This window comes from Apostichopus japonicus, chromosome 21 (genome assembly GCF_037975245.1).
Source record: "Apostichopus japonicus isolate 1M-3 chromosome 21, ASM3797524v1, whole genome shotgun sequence".
NCBI classification, from domain to species: Eukaryota; Metazoa; Echinodermata; class Holothuroidea; order Aspidochirotida; family Stichopodidae; genus Apostichopus; species Apostichopus japonicus.
The window spans coordinates 2,003,082-2,019,164 of record NC_092581.1 but is presented as its reverse complement, the minus strand read 5'-3'; the positions used below and the strand labels follow the sequence as shown (position 1 = coordinate 2,019,164).

The 16,083-nt window shown below is 38.4% G+C and overlaps 1 protein-coding gene across 1 annotated transcript in view; it reads left to right on the top strand.

Annotated features, from left to right (window-relative positions):
- The window catches only part of LOC139962899 (organic cation transporter protein-like), a 55,576-nt gene extending 42,085 nt beyond the window's left edge, over nt 1-13,491 (top strand). The window contains exons 6-12 of the mRNA XM_071963290.1: nt 943-1,087; nt 4,872-4,960; nt 5,613-5,824; nt 6,849-6,957; nt 8,296-8,508; nt 9,847-9,945; nt 11,249-13,491. Of these exons, the coding sequence (XP_071819391.1) occupies nt 943-1,087; nt 4,872-4,960; nt 5,613-5,824; nt 6,849-6,957; nt 8,296-8,508; nt 9,847-9,925 (847 nt within the window). The 3' untranslated portion in view covers nt 9,926-9,945; nt 11,249-13,491. The remainder of the gene's footprint in view (nt 1-942; nt 1,088-4,871; nt 4,961-5,612; nt 5,825-6,848; nt 6,958-8,295; nt 8,509-9,846; nt 9,946-11,248) is intronic.
- Nucleotides 13,492-16,083: the final 2,592 nt, after the last annotated feature.

The window sequence follows — 16,083 nt, the reverse complement described above, 5'->3', positions numbered from 1 at the left end:
CATCAACTTTGCAGGACCAAAAAATGAAAGTTACATAACAGACTAATTGGTTGATTTGTAATTAATTATCATCGTTAGATATCATCGTTAGTGTGAGTGGTTATCTCTTAGCGTGGTCAAAATTTAGTCATATTAGCAATGGTAGTGCATGGTTTGATAAATGAGTTCCATGCATATGACTCCCATATTGCAACTTGGGAGTAAAACAAAATTGTCTAAAAGAGAAAATGAATAGGTCATTTAAGGAGATGTTTACACTACACTCACTTTTATTAGTGGATGATCTACGATAAACTGTCTAGGAAAATTGTTAAACAAAACTGTAAAGAGCTATGAGCTAATGGCTTCTTAGATCGTAAGCCGAAAACATGTATATGTTATTTTCTTCTGTTTCGTTTTATCTTCAAGTTTTTCATTCCTAAGATTAACAGCCATCAGTGAGATATTTTCAATCCATTACTTCAATGAAAATCTGTGGTCTTGCCTAGTCGTAAATAATTTGAAATACCAATCTGTGATGTTGGGTCATATCTTTCAAAAACGACCATAGACGCAGGCCCTAAAATTTGATTAAACGCAGTCGCTATGTATTTTCTCTGCTAGTGTGGCTAAAACCCAAGTGCAATTAACATTGTTTTGCATTGAAGAGCGGCTGGTTGCCTTGGTTACTAAAACGTATATCTCTTTGCGTTTAATGATCTCGAGCAGAACCCGAATGAGTTGATTGTTTAGCTTGTTACGTAAATGTAGAATGCTTCCAGAAATTGGAATGTTTCCAATTCTCATTACTGCGACAATGTGTCTCAGTGATGCTATACAGATGTGGCTGAAGTAGAGAGTTTAAGGTAGTTGTTTAAAACCATCCCCCCCCCCCTCTGTAGACTTAAGAACCATTTCCTTGCATCTATTTTACGGTGAATTCTCTTTGCACTCCCAATGCAGAATCGTCCAAGAGTCCGCCCGATGGCTGATCACCAAAGGAAAATATTCAGAGGCGGAGGTCATCATTAGATACGCTGCCAAAGTCAACAAAACCACCGGGAAACTGCCACCGAACTTCATGGAACAACTCGAAAAAACTGCGGTGGTATGTGGGTCACATGGTGTGCTTTGGGTGTTTTGAACTGCTGATGATGACCTTGAGGTCAATGGTCATAGTCACCTTAGCAACAGTTTGTTGGTCAACTCTAGCTCGTCACCTGTTGACGCAGGATGTCCGTACTTTCCAGGGTCATCCGTGCAACCTAATGTCTTATCCTCCAAATTTTTCGGGGAAAAAAATGCATATCAGAAAAAAAAAGTAAAACCAAGAGAGGACAAAAAAAAAAAAAAGACAAAAAAAATTAGTATTGGAATGATGAAGTCATCCCTAGTCAATAGATTCATGCTTTGTTGACCAACGAATATCTTCAGATGTTTCATGACCTCTTAAGACCTTATGAAGGGGAGAGATGACTTTACGGCCACCGTTGCCCCGCAGTCACAATTGGATATTCCAGATGGATGTCTTGGAATTGGAACCCTTATAAAGCAGGAGGGATGGAGAGGATCAATATTGTTGGTCATCTTAGTACGGTGGCACCAACATAACTGTCCGCAATTTTGATTTCCTTGTATTAAGTGACTTTTATCCTAGAATTATGCAACTCATGTCAGTCAATATCATATCTTCACATCCCAAAAATTAGAAGGGAAAAAAAAACCAACAAGAAAAAATGGGGGGGGGGCGATGAATTGCTACTGTATTTGCAGTTTTTGTCGTCACATCTTCTTGTATCTTTAAATCTCCCTCTGTTGTTGGTGCATTTCCATTCTTGATGGAAATCAAATTTCCAGATTCGATTGACGTGCGTTGAGAGTTTTAGTTTCATAAAAAGTTGTTTTTCCAAGCAAATGTTGTCTGAAATACTCGGATCATGAAGATATAGTTGTGCAAACCAGGAACTCTTGCAGACAAATGTTTGGATCACAAGGGGTGTGTTGAGACGCCACCTGTCATCATCGCATCACATTTCTTCGAGCCGGCAAGGAAGGAGGAGTACAGTGTGTTTCCACCTTTTGATGTTCCCAAGCCCTTGTGGTTTTTCACCCGTTTGGATAAAAAAGCAGTATTAAAGTTTTCTTGTGTTTTTGTTGGTAGAGAAATTAACTCTTCTCCACCGAAAGATCATCATCAAAAATGCTCATATTTTCAAAGTAAAACTACTTTGGACATACTTTCCCCCCCCCCCCCCCCCCAAAAAAAAATGACCTCCCATGGGACTGTTGCAATGTCTGTCTCAAAATCTCCGCCGATTGTAAGACCGTAAAAAGCTTTTGAAATTTTTTGGGCTGGAAAAGAGTTAATTTTTGTATCATGGACGATGAAAGTGGAGATTTAACCAGCTAAAGAGTTTGCAGACCCTTGTCGTCGACGTGGATGTCCATCATAAACCTGACCCGGGGGCGGAGTTCAGCGTTATTTCTTGAGATGTCCCGAGGAGACCTTTAAATCCCGGTATGTTAACTTGTGATGGCGTTCTGTTTTAGAGGGGGTCTGTCATTTGTGGCGTTCAACCTTCCGGGAACAGCATGGACCCGTGTTGTTTTTTCCGCGCCTCCGCTGCTGCATTTTGGGCAGAAAAGGTCACAAAGGGCTTTTTTTTTGACGGGTGACGACACCGTTGACAAGGAGCCGAGTGCATTTGTTGTATTCGATGGAGTTTTCAAATGTTGATGGAGTATCATGTGAGTCTAGGATCGATAGGTCGTATCTTTTAAGGCATGCGATAGTCTCGATATTCGGTCGTTGTCCGGTCGTCAATTTGTTTGAGGATAAAATATCATTCTTTAACCGACAGAGTTTTGGCATAGCTTTAGAATTTCCTCAAAAAGATCAAATGTCTCGTATGTTGCTCTCAAGGCCACTTCAGCTTCCCAAATGTTGAGAGAAATCTGATATCCGTGAAACACAAAGGCACTCCAAAATGTTGTTTTAAGTACCAATCTCTTCCTGTGGAAAGACGTTCTTTCTAGGACATGGGAAATAGGAAATTTGGGGGAAATAGGTAATTTGATGGTTTTAGTTCTGAAACAAACAGGAACCATATTATATCTTTCATTTTTGGGGGGGCAATTCTCCAATATTTTTCAGCGAACCCTCCAAAAAAAAGTTGGGGGCCTAAAGTGGATCGAGGATCCCACTGTGAATGTTTCCTTATAGCTACAATTTTAGTTAAAATGTCTGGCAAAGTCATAAGAGCATCTAGGTACTGGGTAGCTATGTCGTTTGAGATTAATTATGATGTTTTAAGTATTGGTCAAAACGGAGTCTCTGAGAGAGACGAAAAACCTCGTTGCAAATTACAAAACAAAGATGTTGTCACTGAAACAACATCTTGAATGTGTATTTTCACATGGATTCTCTAAGCCAAAAAAAGGAAAAGCAAAATGATAAACTTGTGGTAAAACTGGAAGGGACAACCTCAGATATGATTGTGAAGTGTTTCTGCCTTTTGTAAGTAGCCACAAATCAGTTCTAACATATGTCTTTTGTGATGATGCCAGATAATACGAGAATCTTGTGCCATTTTGACGAGCTGGAGGTTTCTTTTTGAGTTCAAGGTAGCATAGATTGCAGGGTTACTCTGGTCTTTGTAATCTTCTGGATATTTAAGGTGACTGTTTTTTCATTTGTGTCTGTAATATTTAGATAATCCTATGCGTACTGTCCTAGGACTCATTTTGTCTCATTTACTGTAGATTTTGATTGTTGTTGTGCATCTTAAACATTGGACAGAACCAGCTGAGTTGTTTAGTTGTTTTCAGGATAGGTGAGATCCCAGGTCGGTGTTGCTCAGTTGCTTGTTAAGATATTTCTTCTTTTTTTTCATCTTTGGAAAAGGAGTACTATTATGCTATAGATCTACCTAGAGCTTGTTAAAAGTGAATTATTCAGGTTTTCTACAGTATGTGTCATTTTCAAACCCAAGTATCTTGTCTTTGTAGTTAGTCAGACACTTACTTTGGTATCTCTGTTTGTTTTGTGGGAGGGGGGGGGGGGGTGTTTAGAACATTTTCCAGATAATTAGAGATTCCCATTTGATTAATATGACAATTTTTTTCTACGTGGCAATGTTTATTCCTAGTGTGCAGAAGCTGGTTAAAGTTTTGGTTCGATTCTTGAAAGATAAGTGTATTTCTCAGTGAGTTTCTCTGTCTCTGGTTAGTTTGGTTACCTTCAAGGAACTTCCATCGACAAAAGAAAACTCTTTCGAACATCAAATGTGCAAAATTGTTCCTTCAGGTAAAGTCGGATCCTCACAGGTGAGCCTGTAATTAATTGGTTCTCATAGCTGGCCTTTCAGGTGTTTTGAATTGGGAGTATAAAATAAGCAAACCAGGGGAGACCAAAAAAAATAATGGGGGAGACCAAAAAAAATTGAGGGAGGATAAAAAAAATTGGGGGGGGGGAGAATTAAAAAAAAAAAATGGGGAAAAATTTTGTTCTTGAAAATCACCAATTTAAATGATATATGTGATACTATAATTGATTGATCATATGACTGATCAATCAATTTTTTCAATCAATCAAACCAAATCATTTTCAAATATATACACATATCATTCACAGTATCTATTGTATGTTCCATTTTCAGTTTTAAGCGTTTCTGTTCCGTTTTCCGTTCCATTCAACGTCCTTATTTTGATGTTTCATGAAATGTTCTCACAAAACACCATCTGAAAACACCTATGCAAGCCAGCTTTAAGAATTCTCCACCCTTTTTTAATTTTTAATCTTCTCTTCTTGTCCGATAAAAAGAAAGAAAGAAAAAATGTGCAAAGCTCGCATCTGAAACTCTTTTTTCGTCTCGTCCTTGATCTTCATACAGGAGGACGGTTCCAAGGTCAAGGTGACTCCTATCTCACTATTCCTCACTCCTAACCTGAGATGTAAGACCCTCAACCTCATGTTTAACTGGTGAGAAAATCTATCCATTGCTTTGTTTTTTTTTTATCTTGCTAGCCAGCCTAGCATTCATCTTCTTGTAGTTATGTTTGTCTGATATTTATTTATTACATATTTCAAATAATCATTAAAAAAAAAAATGTTACAAAATTTGTTGGGTCATGTGGTTATAACTTAATGAATTCTTCCCAAAAATGAAAAGTAAATTTTGTAACGGAAGAATCATTTCCCTAAGTACCTTTCAATATGTAACATGGCTACGTTTTCATGATATATGTGGAAACTTACTGCGCTGGAAGCCACCAGCAATGGCAACCATGGGAATGACAACCAAGTGCCATCGACAGTGGCAACAAATTGCCAGTGACATTGGCAACCAAGTCCCAAGAACATTGTCAACCAAGTCCCAACAACAATGGCATCCAAGTCCTAATGATGCTGGTAACCAAGTCCCCAATGACATTGTGAACCAAGTCCCCAAAGACATTGTCAACCAAATCCCAGTGACATTGTCAACCAAATCCAGACAACGGTGGTGTTTGATAATTTCCCGACCTTTTAATTCCAATATTCTTGCACACTCACTCAGTCGGTCAGTTTATAAATATAAATGCTATGCTGTATTGCAATGTCTAATCAGTTTAATACTCTGTTGCTTTCCAAGGGGTGTGAACAGCATGGTGTACTACGGCCTGTCTCTGAGCACCAACGACATGGGGGTGGACAACTACATAGCGTTCTTCGTTTCGGCCGCCGTGGAACTTCCTGCCTACCTCGCGTGCCTGTTCCTTCTGTACACCCCGCTCGGTAGACGCTTCACCACCAGCGGCTTTGAAATCTTAGGAGGAATCGCATGCTTCATCACCATGTTCCTACGTGAGTGTAACAACAAATAGATATTGCAACCAAGGGCAGATTATTGAATAGTCATCGAGTCGTCTGAGAGGACCAAATTGCTGTTCAGACCACCAAATATTAGCTTTGGTGGTCGTCAGGTGGGCGGTTAGTCATGCGCATCCAATTCAGATTGTATAGTATCCCCCACAGGGCAAGTTTTGTATTGATAGAGGGTATGAAATTATGTAAATGTGGGGGGAACTTCCACTGCCCCCCCCAACCACTCCACATCGACAATCAACCCCCTCTTCCAACAGTTTTTTTAAGAAATTACTTAACTGATTCTATGAAGGTCAAAGGATTTTTCTGATGAGGAGGAGCAAGTTTCAACTTTTATTGAAGCGAAAAGTATTCCAAGCTGCTAGTTGAAAAACTCCATTTCTATATCTTGTCCCAAAACACGAGATACGGTTGATTGATTGCAACCTAGCTTGACTGGCTGAACCTTCAACTACTGCAGGAATTTGGATCACAGTGGGGGGGGGATGGGTGGTGGGGGTCTGTGATGTCTTCTCGCAAATGCTCTGCAGAACCTTTACTTAGGTTAAAATGATCGTCTGGTCAATTTGTCCTTGAAACATGATTAGGATTGGAATTATTTGCACAGCTGTCCGGGTTCTCTGTACTTGGAATTTTATCCAAATGTTTATCCTTTTTGTAAATACATTCTTTTCCTTTTGTGGATTAAAATGATTTGAAAAATTACAAAGCACAAAAAACAAGCACATTTTCAGTTAAAGTGCCTTGATGATGACATCATCCATTCAACTGTTGCCAGTATGCATTTGACAAAATATCACAAAATTTAAAATATGATTTTGTATGTTCGCGATAGTATTTAAAACGACTCTAACTATAAAGTCAGTCAGTAGCAGGATGGATAGGGTCTGTTTTGACTTTTTACATAAATTTATATCACATTAAAAGCAAAACTGACGACTTCTTTGCTCATTTTTAAACGTTAAAACACAATCAGATTTATTTTTTGGTTCTCTCTTTTTAGCCTACGGTGGTCTACGTCTTGCCATTGCGATGGCGGGAAAGTTTGCCATCTCTGCGTCGTTTGCCCTCATCTACGTGTACGCAGCCGAAGTGTTCCCCACTCCTCTCAGGTAAGGATTCAACAAACACCGAAAAAGAGGAACTCAGCTTTTTGTTGACAAATCTGTCTTTGGGGGAGTTCCCTTCTTGCAGTTTCTCTCAGATGTTATGTCATTCTGCAATCTCTACCGTGCTACATTACAGAATGAAATATCGTGTCCTGCATGTGTAATCACATTTTTTTTTTTTGTTAATGTGAACCATAGTTTCTATCATTCTGGAAACATTGTGTCCTTTTTGTTACATTCTTGAACCAGCAGTCTTTTGAATCATGCCTCTCCATTATGGAATCAAAGTGTCCTTCCTATAGTGTGTAATCACAAACTCTTTCAGTTTATTACGTACTGTGCCACAGCATGCTAGGAACATGGGTGTCCTGTGTATGTAATCACGTTTTGTTTTAATTTCATTAATCCATGTGATGTCCCAGCAGTCTCGATACAAGATGCTGGTGTCCTGTGTGTGTATAAACCAAATCATGCTATTTTATTCCATACCATGCTACAGCTAAGCCACATTTTGTGTTCAATCAGGGACGATTTCCCCATTATTCTTGAATGACCCGTATGTTGTTAAACCACACACACAGTTTCATTTTTATCATGCTCACACAGTCTACTAAAGAGTATACTGGACAATGTATCAAGTTAAATACACGACGTTAAATACGAAGCAGGCACTGATGTATAATTTGCCTTTACTCCCGCTGTAAATTGCACAGGAGTTATTCTTCAATGACCTGTATGTTGTTAAACCACACACACAGTTTCATTTTATCATTCTCACACAGTCTACTAAAGAGTATACTCAACGATGTATCAAGTTAAATACACGACGTTAAATACGAAGCACGCACTGATATATATGTTCCTTCCACTGTTATTTGCACAGGAGTTATTCTTGAATGACCTGTATGTTGTTAAACCACACACAGTTTCATTTTATCATGCTCACACAGTCTACTAAAGAGTATACTGGACAATGTATCAAGTTAAATCCACGACGTTAAATACGAAACACGCACTGACGTTTAATTTGTTTTCCTCTCGCTGTTAATTGCACAGGAGTTATTCTTGAATGAACTGTATGTTGTTAAACCACACACACAGTTTCATTTCATCATGCCCACAGAGTCTACTACTAAAGAGGATACTGGACAATGTATCAAGTTAAATCCACGACGTTAAATACGAAACACGCACTGACGTTTAATTTGTTTTCCTCTCGCTGTTATTTGCACAGGAGTTATTCTTGAATGACCTGTATGTTAAACCACACACACAATGTATCAATTTAAATATGAAGCACGCACTGACGTATAATTTTCTTTCCTCTCGCTGTTATTTCAGGAGTGCCGGCATTGGTTTCTGTTCTGCTGCAGCCAGGGTGGCAGCGATCATATGTCCGATGATCCTGTTGCTGGGAGAGTACTACGACCGTCTGCCCCTCTTCATCTTCAGCGGCTGCTCGGTCCTCGCTGGCCTCCTCATCCTGCTGCTCCCGGAGACTCAGGACACCAGCCTGCCGGAGACGATCGAGGAAGGGGAGGCCATCTATGGCTTGTAAGAAATTTAAATTACCATATATGTAAATGACAATAGCATCGCCACGTCCCGTGTTTTTCAAAACAATGGTCAGAATATAAGTCTGGGCTCTTGTGCGAGCGAATACCTGACATAGCAGGTGATTCGTAATATTGAAAGTTGAAAGAGAAAGTGGGCTACTCGTGGGAAGTGGTAGGCTACTCGAAGGCACCATCCTTCCAACCTCGCTCTCTCTGCTGCGGAGGGAGGTGGAGGAGAGAGATGTACATTGGGTAAAGACAGTAGGCATAGTGACCACGAAAGATACATACCACAACATAAACGATTATGAACGGAGTGTTTTGTAAACAAACACAGAAGGGTTTTGTCTGAACTGTTTATTCCCCCCGTCTCTGAGAATGGACCAAACATTTTTGTCCCAAAAATGTACATCATCGTGATTGTGCGATCGTTACTACACAATTGTTTCATCAACAACAAAATTGTTTGGAATGTGTAGAGTGTGTAACAAGACTTTACAGTGTGATTTACAAATGTGAGGATAAAATTTGAATGTTCCCTCTGATTGGGTTATACCATCGCAAAAAGAAAGTGGAATAAAATGCAGCAGAGCTGTGGTCAACTTGAAAATTGCCTAAGAAATGAATGTGACAAAAATTGTATGTACCAGACACATTTTTTTTTTTTTTGTGGGGGGGGGGTTGTGTGTGTGCTTGGGAATGAATTTATTAAACCAGTGACTTTAGTCCTATGGGTCAAAAAGCAAGCCCTATGGCTCTACTAAATGATCAGTTCCAGCCATTTATCATATTGTGTTATTTATCTATAGTAATTTATTTTCAGCAAAACCAAATTTTACGCCCAATTCTTTAACAGAAAAGCGACCATTTCAAAGTGAAATGCTTTTACAAATAATCCTGATGGGAGTAGTTTCGTATGAGATTCAATCCAGCACAGTTTTCATGATTCTACACCAATTAATTTGCTCTAGGCTTTATAAATAGATGATTTTATGTTAGTATTACAGAAATTTGAATTTTATTATTTTTTTATTCTGTATTTTCAGCATGTACAAGCCCATTCATAATGTTCTGGTATTTTGTTTTGTTTTGTTTGGACTGGGTCAATGAGAATTCCAACAGATCCCTCTAGAAAACTAAAATGACTCCTTCTTAGCGCTACATCTGACTTTGTTTTGGTGGTACAGATTGTTCTGATTCAGCCATCTAAGCTCTTATAAAATCAGAGCATAATCCCCCCCTTACCCCCCCTGCCCCACCCCTCACTGCGGCCTTCATAAAAAACATATAGATCGTCTTTGACTTTTTTTCATTTCATATTTTGTTCCTTTTGTAGCTGGAGTTGCGGAAGGAAGCAACAGAAAGAGAACAGACAGAATGGGATGGATGACTACGATCTGGAAGAGAAGGCCTAGATTGCGGAAAATTTGTTCAGGTAAACGAGATGTGAGAGATCGTTAGGATCTCGACCGAGATGGGAGGAGACACATTTTCATAGTCAAGAATCTATAGCCAGTTCACATCTCACAGAGTAAAATATTCACGTCGAGCTTACTCCAAAAAATTCTAACCTCAAAAAGAGATTTTTGAGTTGAGTAACCTTTGATGCGTTGTTTAACAAAGTGAAACCTGCAACCGGCTGTAACTGTTTTGAAGACAATCTTGGGGAGGTGGAGGAGCATATTGTGCCTGGTTTTCATACTTTTTTCTTGAGTGGGGGTACCCCATGCCTCAGGTCTATTCAGCTATACTAAAGCACTTCATGTCATACACTGCTAATTAGATTATTTTTTTTATTATTCGCTCTCTCTCTCTCTTACAAGAATGAGAAGGTACAAGAGTCTGTCAAAATGTGTCTCTGTTCAGCTTGTAGAACACTCCCCTACACCCCTCCCCCACCCTACACCCCACCCTACACCACACCCCTCCCCCAGTGAGTTTCGGATTTTCTTTTATCCACAAGGTTATCTATTAAAGCCATTACTCAGTTGTGTTATCAAACTGTGGGGAATCTTTTCAAAGCAGATATTTATGTTGGCTTAGAAAAGATTTTGAAACCTTGAAAATTGTCCATGACAATGTAGTGGTTTAATAGTTTGATTTCAAAATCATAGATGACACCATAAATATTTTGGAAGTTTTCCAGTTGGTCTTTAACACGTGAATATAATACCTACAGAGTAAACCCCCCCCCAAAAAAGCTACATTTGCTGACAAATATTCCAAGGGTGCCTCGGTTTGATCATTGGGGCCGTCTTTTTGTCAGGAATTACTTGAGTAGGTCTGAGGGAAAATTGATTACCAAGCTCCAAAGACTATGGTTAAAAAAAAAACATTTCTCAAATTTGGTTTGCAAATTCTGAATCGGTCGTGAACGCTGAGAAGGCAATACCTGGGAATGCCACTAAAAAGATTTCATTCGAAAACAATTACGTGACCCGAGATGTTCTTTGATGTTGGTATCGGAGACTTATTCATTCCCATATCGCATAGCGAGAAATGCTCTTATATGGAAGATGATCATGTCGCCTATACAAGTGCAAAAAGACATAAATGAATCTTTCCGTACACAAGAACGGTAGTATTCCACAAGAGCGAAAGGTCAGAGTTCAAAACTGTTGACTTGTCTTCATTTTGAGAGGTTTTCGAAGAACATTCAACGAAAATCTCAGTGTTTTCATTTTGGTCATCCTATATGTAAAACCCTCATCTTTTCTCTTTCATGTTGTTTTACACAGAGTACAAGTCAAGCTCCCTCAGAGTGGATCAGAAAGAAATCAAGTTCCATGTCTTCGTCTGTTTTCTTCCATTATGTTGGTCGAAATGCAGACATCCTCCAAGCTGCATTTTCATTGCTTTCAAACGTTAGTGTTTGTCCTCCTGGAAACTCCATCAATCGATGTCTTTTGCTTTCTTCACGTTATACAACTCAGATGAAATCAGTCAAAGCAACGTCTGATGCAAGTTTCGTGCAGATGATATACAATATTCTCGAGCATTGCGAGCCTCCTGACTCGAACCTGAAATTTCATTTCCTTTAATGTTATCTGGCTAAAAGTTTTAAAATAATGAGAAATGTTTTACTTCTCTTTTAGAGCTTCTTTTTTAGTTGTTGGAATGAATGAAAAATTCAGTTCAACTAAAAACTTCTGGTAGTAAGATAGGTGGATTGTGTATTGATATCATTAAACTCTTACTGCTGAGTTTTCAAGCGTTTCACAAAAAATCTTTGATTCAAGTTTGGTAGGACATCGTAGATGTATTAGGGAGCAGACTGTACTCTGCTATTTTTATGCATAGGCTGGTGGTTTCTATGGCAACCTGAGAGGTTGCACTTGTATATAACCTTTGACATTATAGCTGGTATTCAGTTGGAAGGGGATTTTACTGTTTTTGAAATTTTTCGTTTTCTGGTTTTTTGTATCTTTGTGATATCAAGTTTTGTGATTCTGTAGTATTAGACAGCAGTGTGTAAAAAATAGTTTACTGCCTGTACTTTTTTTTTGCAATTTTTTTTTCTTCACTTACCAGTGCCTGGTCTGGTTCGTTGTCATAGCGATGTAGTTAAAGGACCCAGACCGGGCAGTATTTTTTTGAGAGAAATGCTTTGCTTTTCTCTTGTCTCTTCTAAAAGAACTGATGTAAATTTTGTGATGCAAAATCTGTCATCACCACTTTATATTACGTGGAATGTTTTGAAAGAACCATCGCCACCCGTGGTGCAAGAATTACCAACTTTTAATTCAGTGGAGGGATCTTCTTCCCCCCGTCCACTCACAGAGGCAGTACGGCGAGCCCTTTGAACTGCCCCTTTTCAATGTTTCTTCGGCGCGACAAAACTCAACGTCCTAGAGCCATATATACCTCGTGTTCAAGTCCATAGTTTTCGTGACTTGTGTAATATTTTGTGCCGTGTGGATCGAGTTTTAAAATGTCCATTGTTACGCAAGTAATAAAGAGGAAAACTACTTCAGGGATTTTTTAAAAGACACATTTTTTCAGTATGTTTATTTCTCTCATTGCTTCGATTAGTATGATATATATATATTTTTTCTTTCTTATTTCTTTATTCTTTTATTCTTTAATAAACGTCTGTAGCTAAGAGCATTTATGCAGGGCGGGAGGCAGAAAAAAAGTCCATTAAAAAGAGAAATAAGCCACTTTTCTCATTGTTTCGGAAGAACAGGGTCCACTCTTTTTCGTAGGTAACTTTATAATCTGTATTAACGTAGCAGCTGTTTTTTTTTGTGGGCAGCCCAAAAAAATACTACTTTCCTGTGGAAAGTTTGGGTATCTGAGAACAAAGGTGTACTATTTAGTAGTGATATATTGTTTTTGTTTGTTTTCTTTAAATTGGAGTATAAAGTCAGATTTTTGAAGTAAGTCACCAATTTGCAAATTTAAATGTAAAAGACAAAACAGAAGGTTGATGTTTGCTTAACTTTTTTTCCCCCCCAAAAGACTTAACAATATTCCTACATCAAATGTCTACTCAATGCCTTTCACTTTATAGATATAAGCATATGAACGGTATCTAAACATTATACACACTTTGTAAACACTGGGCAACAATTGAAATATTGTTTAGGGCATTGACTAGTATTTGACATAGCCTTCTGGGTGGGGAGGGTGGGGGGTGGGTGGTTGTGGTTTGAAGAGTTTTTGTCCTTGACAAAGAGAAATGCCATTTAAATGCAACCATTTGTCTTTCTGGGATTGGATGTAGGATGTTAAACATGATCCCTCCATTGTTTACTCTAGTTTCATTTTAATTAACCAGTTCACTCTGGTGGCAAAGGGATAGCTTGGGAAAAAGGGGCTAAGATGTCATATATGGGCAAGGAACTGTGAGAGGTTGACTTTTACTGCATATTTAATAGTTACAAAAAAAAATTGTATAATTGTACTTTTTTTCACGATACGATTTATACTATGCAGCGCAGAAGTATAAACATGATTGTATTTAGCCACAAAAAAACAACTACCAAGTACGGCCATTCACTTTTCCCTCCAGGAATTATTGAATCTTTTTAAGAAGAAAAGATTGGAGAAAAAGTCTGTGGCCTTTCAAAACTTGTTTTTTTTTTAAATTCGTCCGTCAGTTTTCTGTGATTGATGTACTTTTACAAAAGTTTTTCAGCAGGGTTGGGAAAAAAAACCTTGCATACCAAGTTCGTCCATGTAGAAACTCGCCACCCGGAAGAAAGAGATATTTATAATAACTAGATTAAAGATAGCTTGATATAGTCAAGAGCTGTTAACAAAATAAAAACAGGAAACATCGGGAGAACGTTCAACAGGTTCTTCTCATTGTAAAGTGCCATTATGTGTCCGGATTGCTCGTTCACACACTTTGTGCAGGGCTTCCTACGGGGGCCATCAGATTTTGCCCTCATAGTTGTTAATATGAGTTCAGTATCAGTATAGTGAAATATTGGCTCCCATTAACCAGTGACTTAGTCAATATTAATATTTAACAATGGCCAGTTTTGAATCTGAACATTACATGACAGAAATAGAAACGGAATATTTTCGTAATATTTTTCAATATCCCATAAATCATAATCGTCATAATTTGCTTGATAACACTTCAAGAAATATTTAATCGGTTATATGGTAGTCTTCCTAGCGTTTTCTGATCACCTTTAAAAAATAAAATTTTGCCAAAAGAAAAAAAAAAACACATGCTCATGACATACGAAAACAAAAAAAAAGTTATTTTTTATACCTGAATATCAAAGAAAAAAAGGGTTTCAATTTATGCTTTATACATTAACAAAAAAGTGTTCTCTTCAAAAGCAGAGGCTATAAATCTCATTTTGTTTTACCTTCAAAAGGCATTCCAATTTCCCAAGACTTTTTAAAAGAAAAATTCAATTATTTAGACACTTTTAGGGTTCCTTAGTAGAGTGTATAGTTGTAGCTTTAATGAAATCATAAAACCTTATTAATAGCTTGATTTAATTATAACCGGTATTTGTGTATTATTGTGGCAAGCACATGGTTAAACGTCTCCCTAACCAATGGGTATTCAACACAGAGGTTACTAGATATAAAAAAAGAAGATTTGGTCGTTGCAGCCGTAGCGAGTGCTACCATTAAAGTTAGGTTTACTCCTCGACAAAGTCGACTTGTTGAAAACTCGGTTGTAAATATATGGGAGAAATATTAATAGCAAATGTTTTTGCTTTCAGAATTAGGCAGGCGTTGAGGCTGGGTTATTATTATGATCAAGGGCGTAGGAACCGGGGGCTGGGGGGCGCCAGCCCCCCCCCCAGTGAAAAATGTGGAGGGGCGGAAGTATCATTCCGCCCCCCCCCCCACTTCGCAAGTCAAAAAACCCCTTTTTCATTTCCAAATGAGAAAAAAAATCTCATTTGGAGCACCAAATTGCATCTAAGGCCAGGTGAAAATACAAAATTAAGTTTACAAAATGGAGTGGGTGTTGAAGTGTGCTATATTGCACCAAATTGCATCTGAGGCCACCTGGAAATGCAAAAGAATCCAAAGGGGAGGGGGCACCCCCTCCCCTTAGACCCCTCCCCCAGGCCGGCCATCAGTCTTCAGCCCCCCCACTCAAAAGTAACTTCCTACGCCACTGATTATGATGACCTCTGAAAGTATAGAATGATGTAATAACCCTTTTTTTCAAAACTTAATGCTGCAGTCGTTTTGTATCTATCACCGAAATATTTAGCAAAATGGAAGTCCTTTTTTTTCTAATATGCTGTTTTGTATCTTTGTTTTGTATGAGTATATATGTGAGTCAATACGTTCAGATAGCTATGCAATACATATGTAAATCATCTACTGTTTTTCTAGCTATAGTTTTCATCTTGAGCAGAATTGGAAATATTAGGAGAGTTTTCCCTCAGGGTAAAAACTGAGCGTATATATGTATATGTATGTATAATACTTCTAACAAATGCTTTGAGTGAAAAAAAAGTTAAACTTTATTAAGTTTAATAATTAACGTCGACTCTGAAATATGTCTACGAAGAGAGCTAACTTTTGTTTTATTAGATATTCCTTCTTTATTTTATACCTACCGATGAGTCTACTTATCATAGTCACAGAGAAACCTGTACCAGTGCTAGCAAACATTGCGAAGCAATGAGTCCGGGAATGAGGGGAGGGTGGGAAAGGATGGGAGGGGAGGGGAGGGGGATGAGGGTAACACTCCCATATCCACATAGCCATAGTTTGTTATTAAATCATATAAATATTAAATGTTAGCTCTAAAACTCATAGGGTACTATCTTTTTTCTTTTCTTTTTTTAAATTTTTGACCATTTTGTAGCCACATTTGTCAAGTTTTCTACTCTACAATTCCTCCCATAGAAATTTTACCCACCCCCCCCTAATTTACTAGGGGGTCTTGTCGTGTTGAAGTACCATTACAGTCGATAACAGTTCCATGCTCACCTTTTGCGGGAGATAGCCATGTCGCTAAGTGAACCGCATCTTTTGAAAACAAGGAATTGTAAAGTGGGGTGTTTCAGTAATAATTGCTCCGACAAACATCTATGGGGGGGGGGAGGTGGGGGTGACTCTAGGGTCTCTCTGATAATGT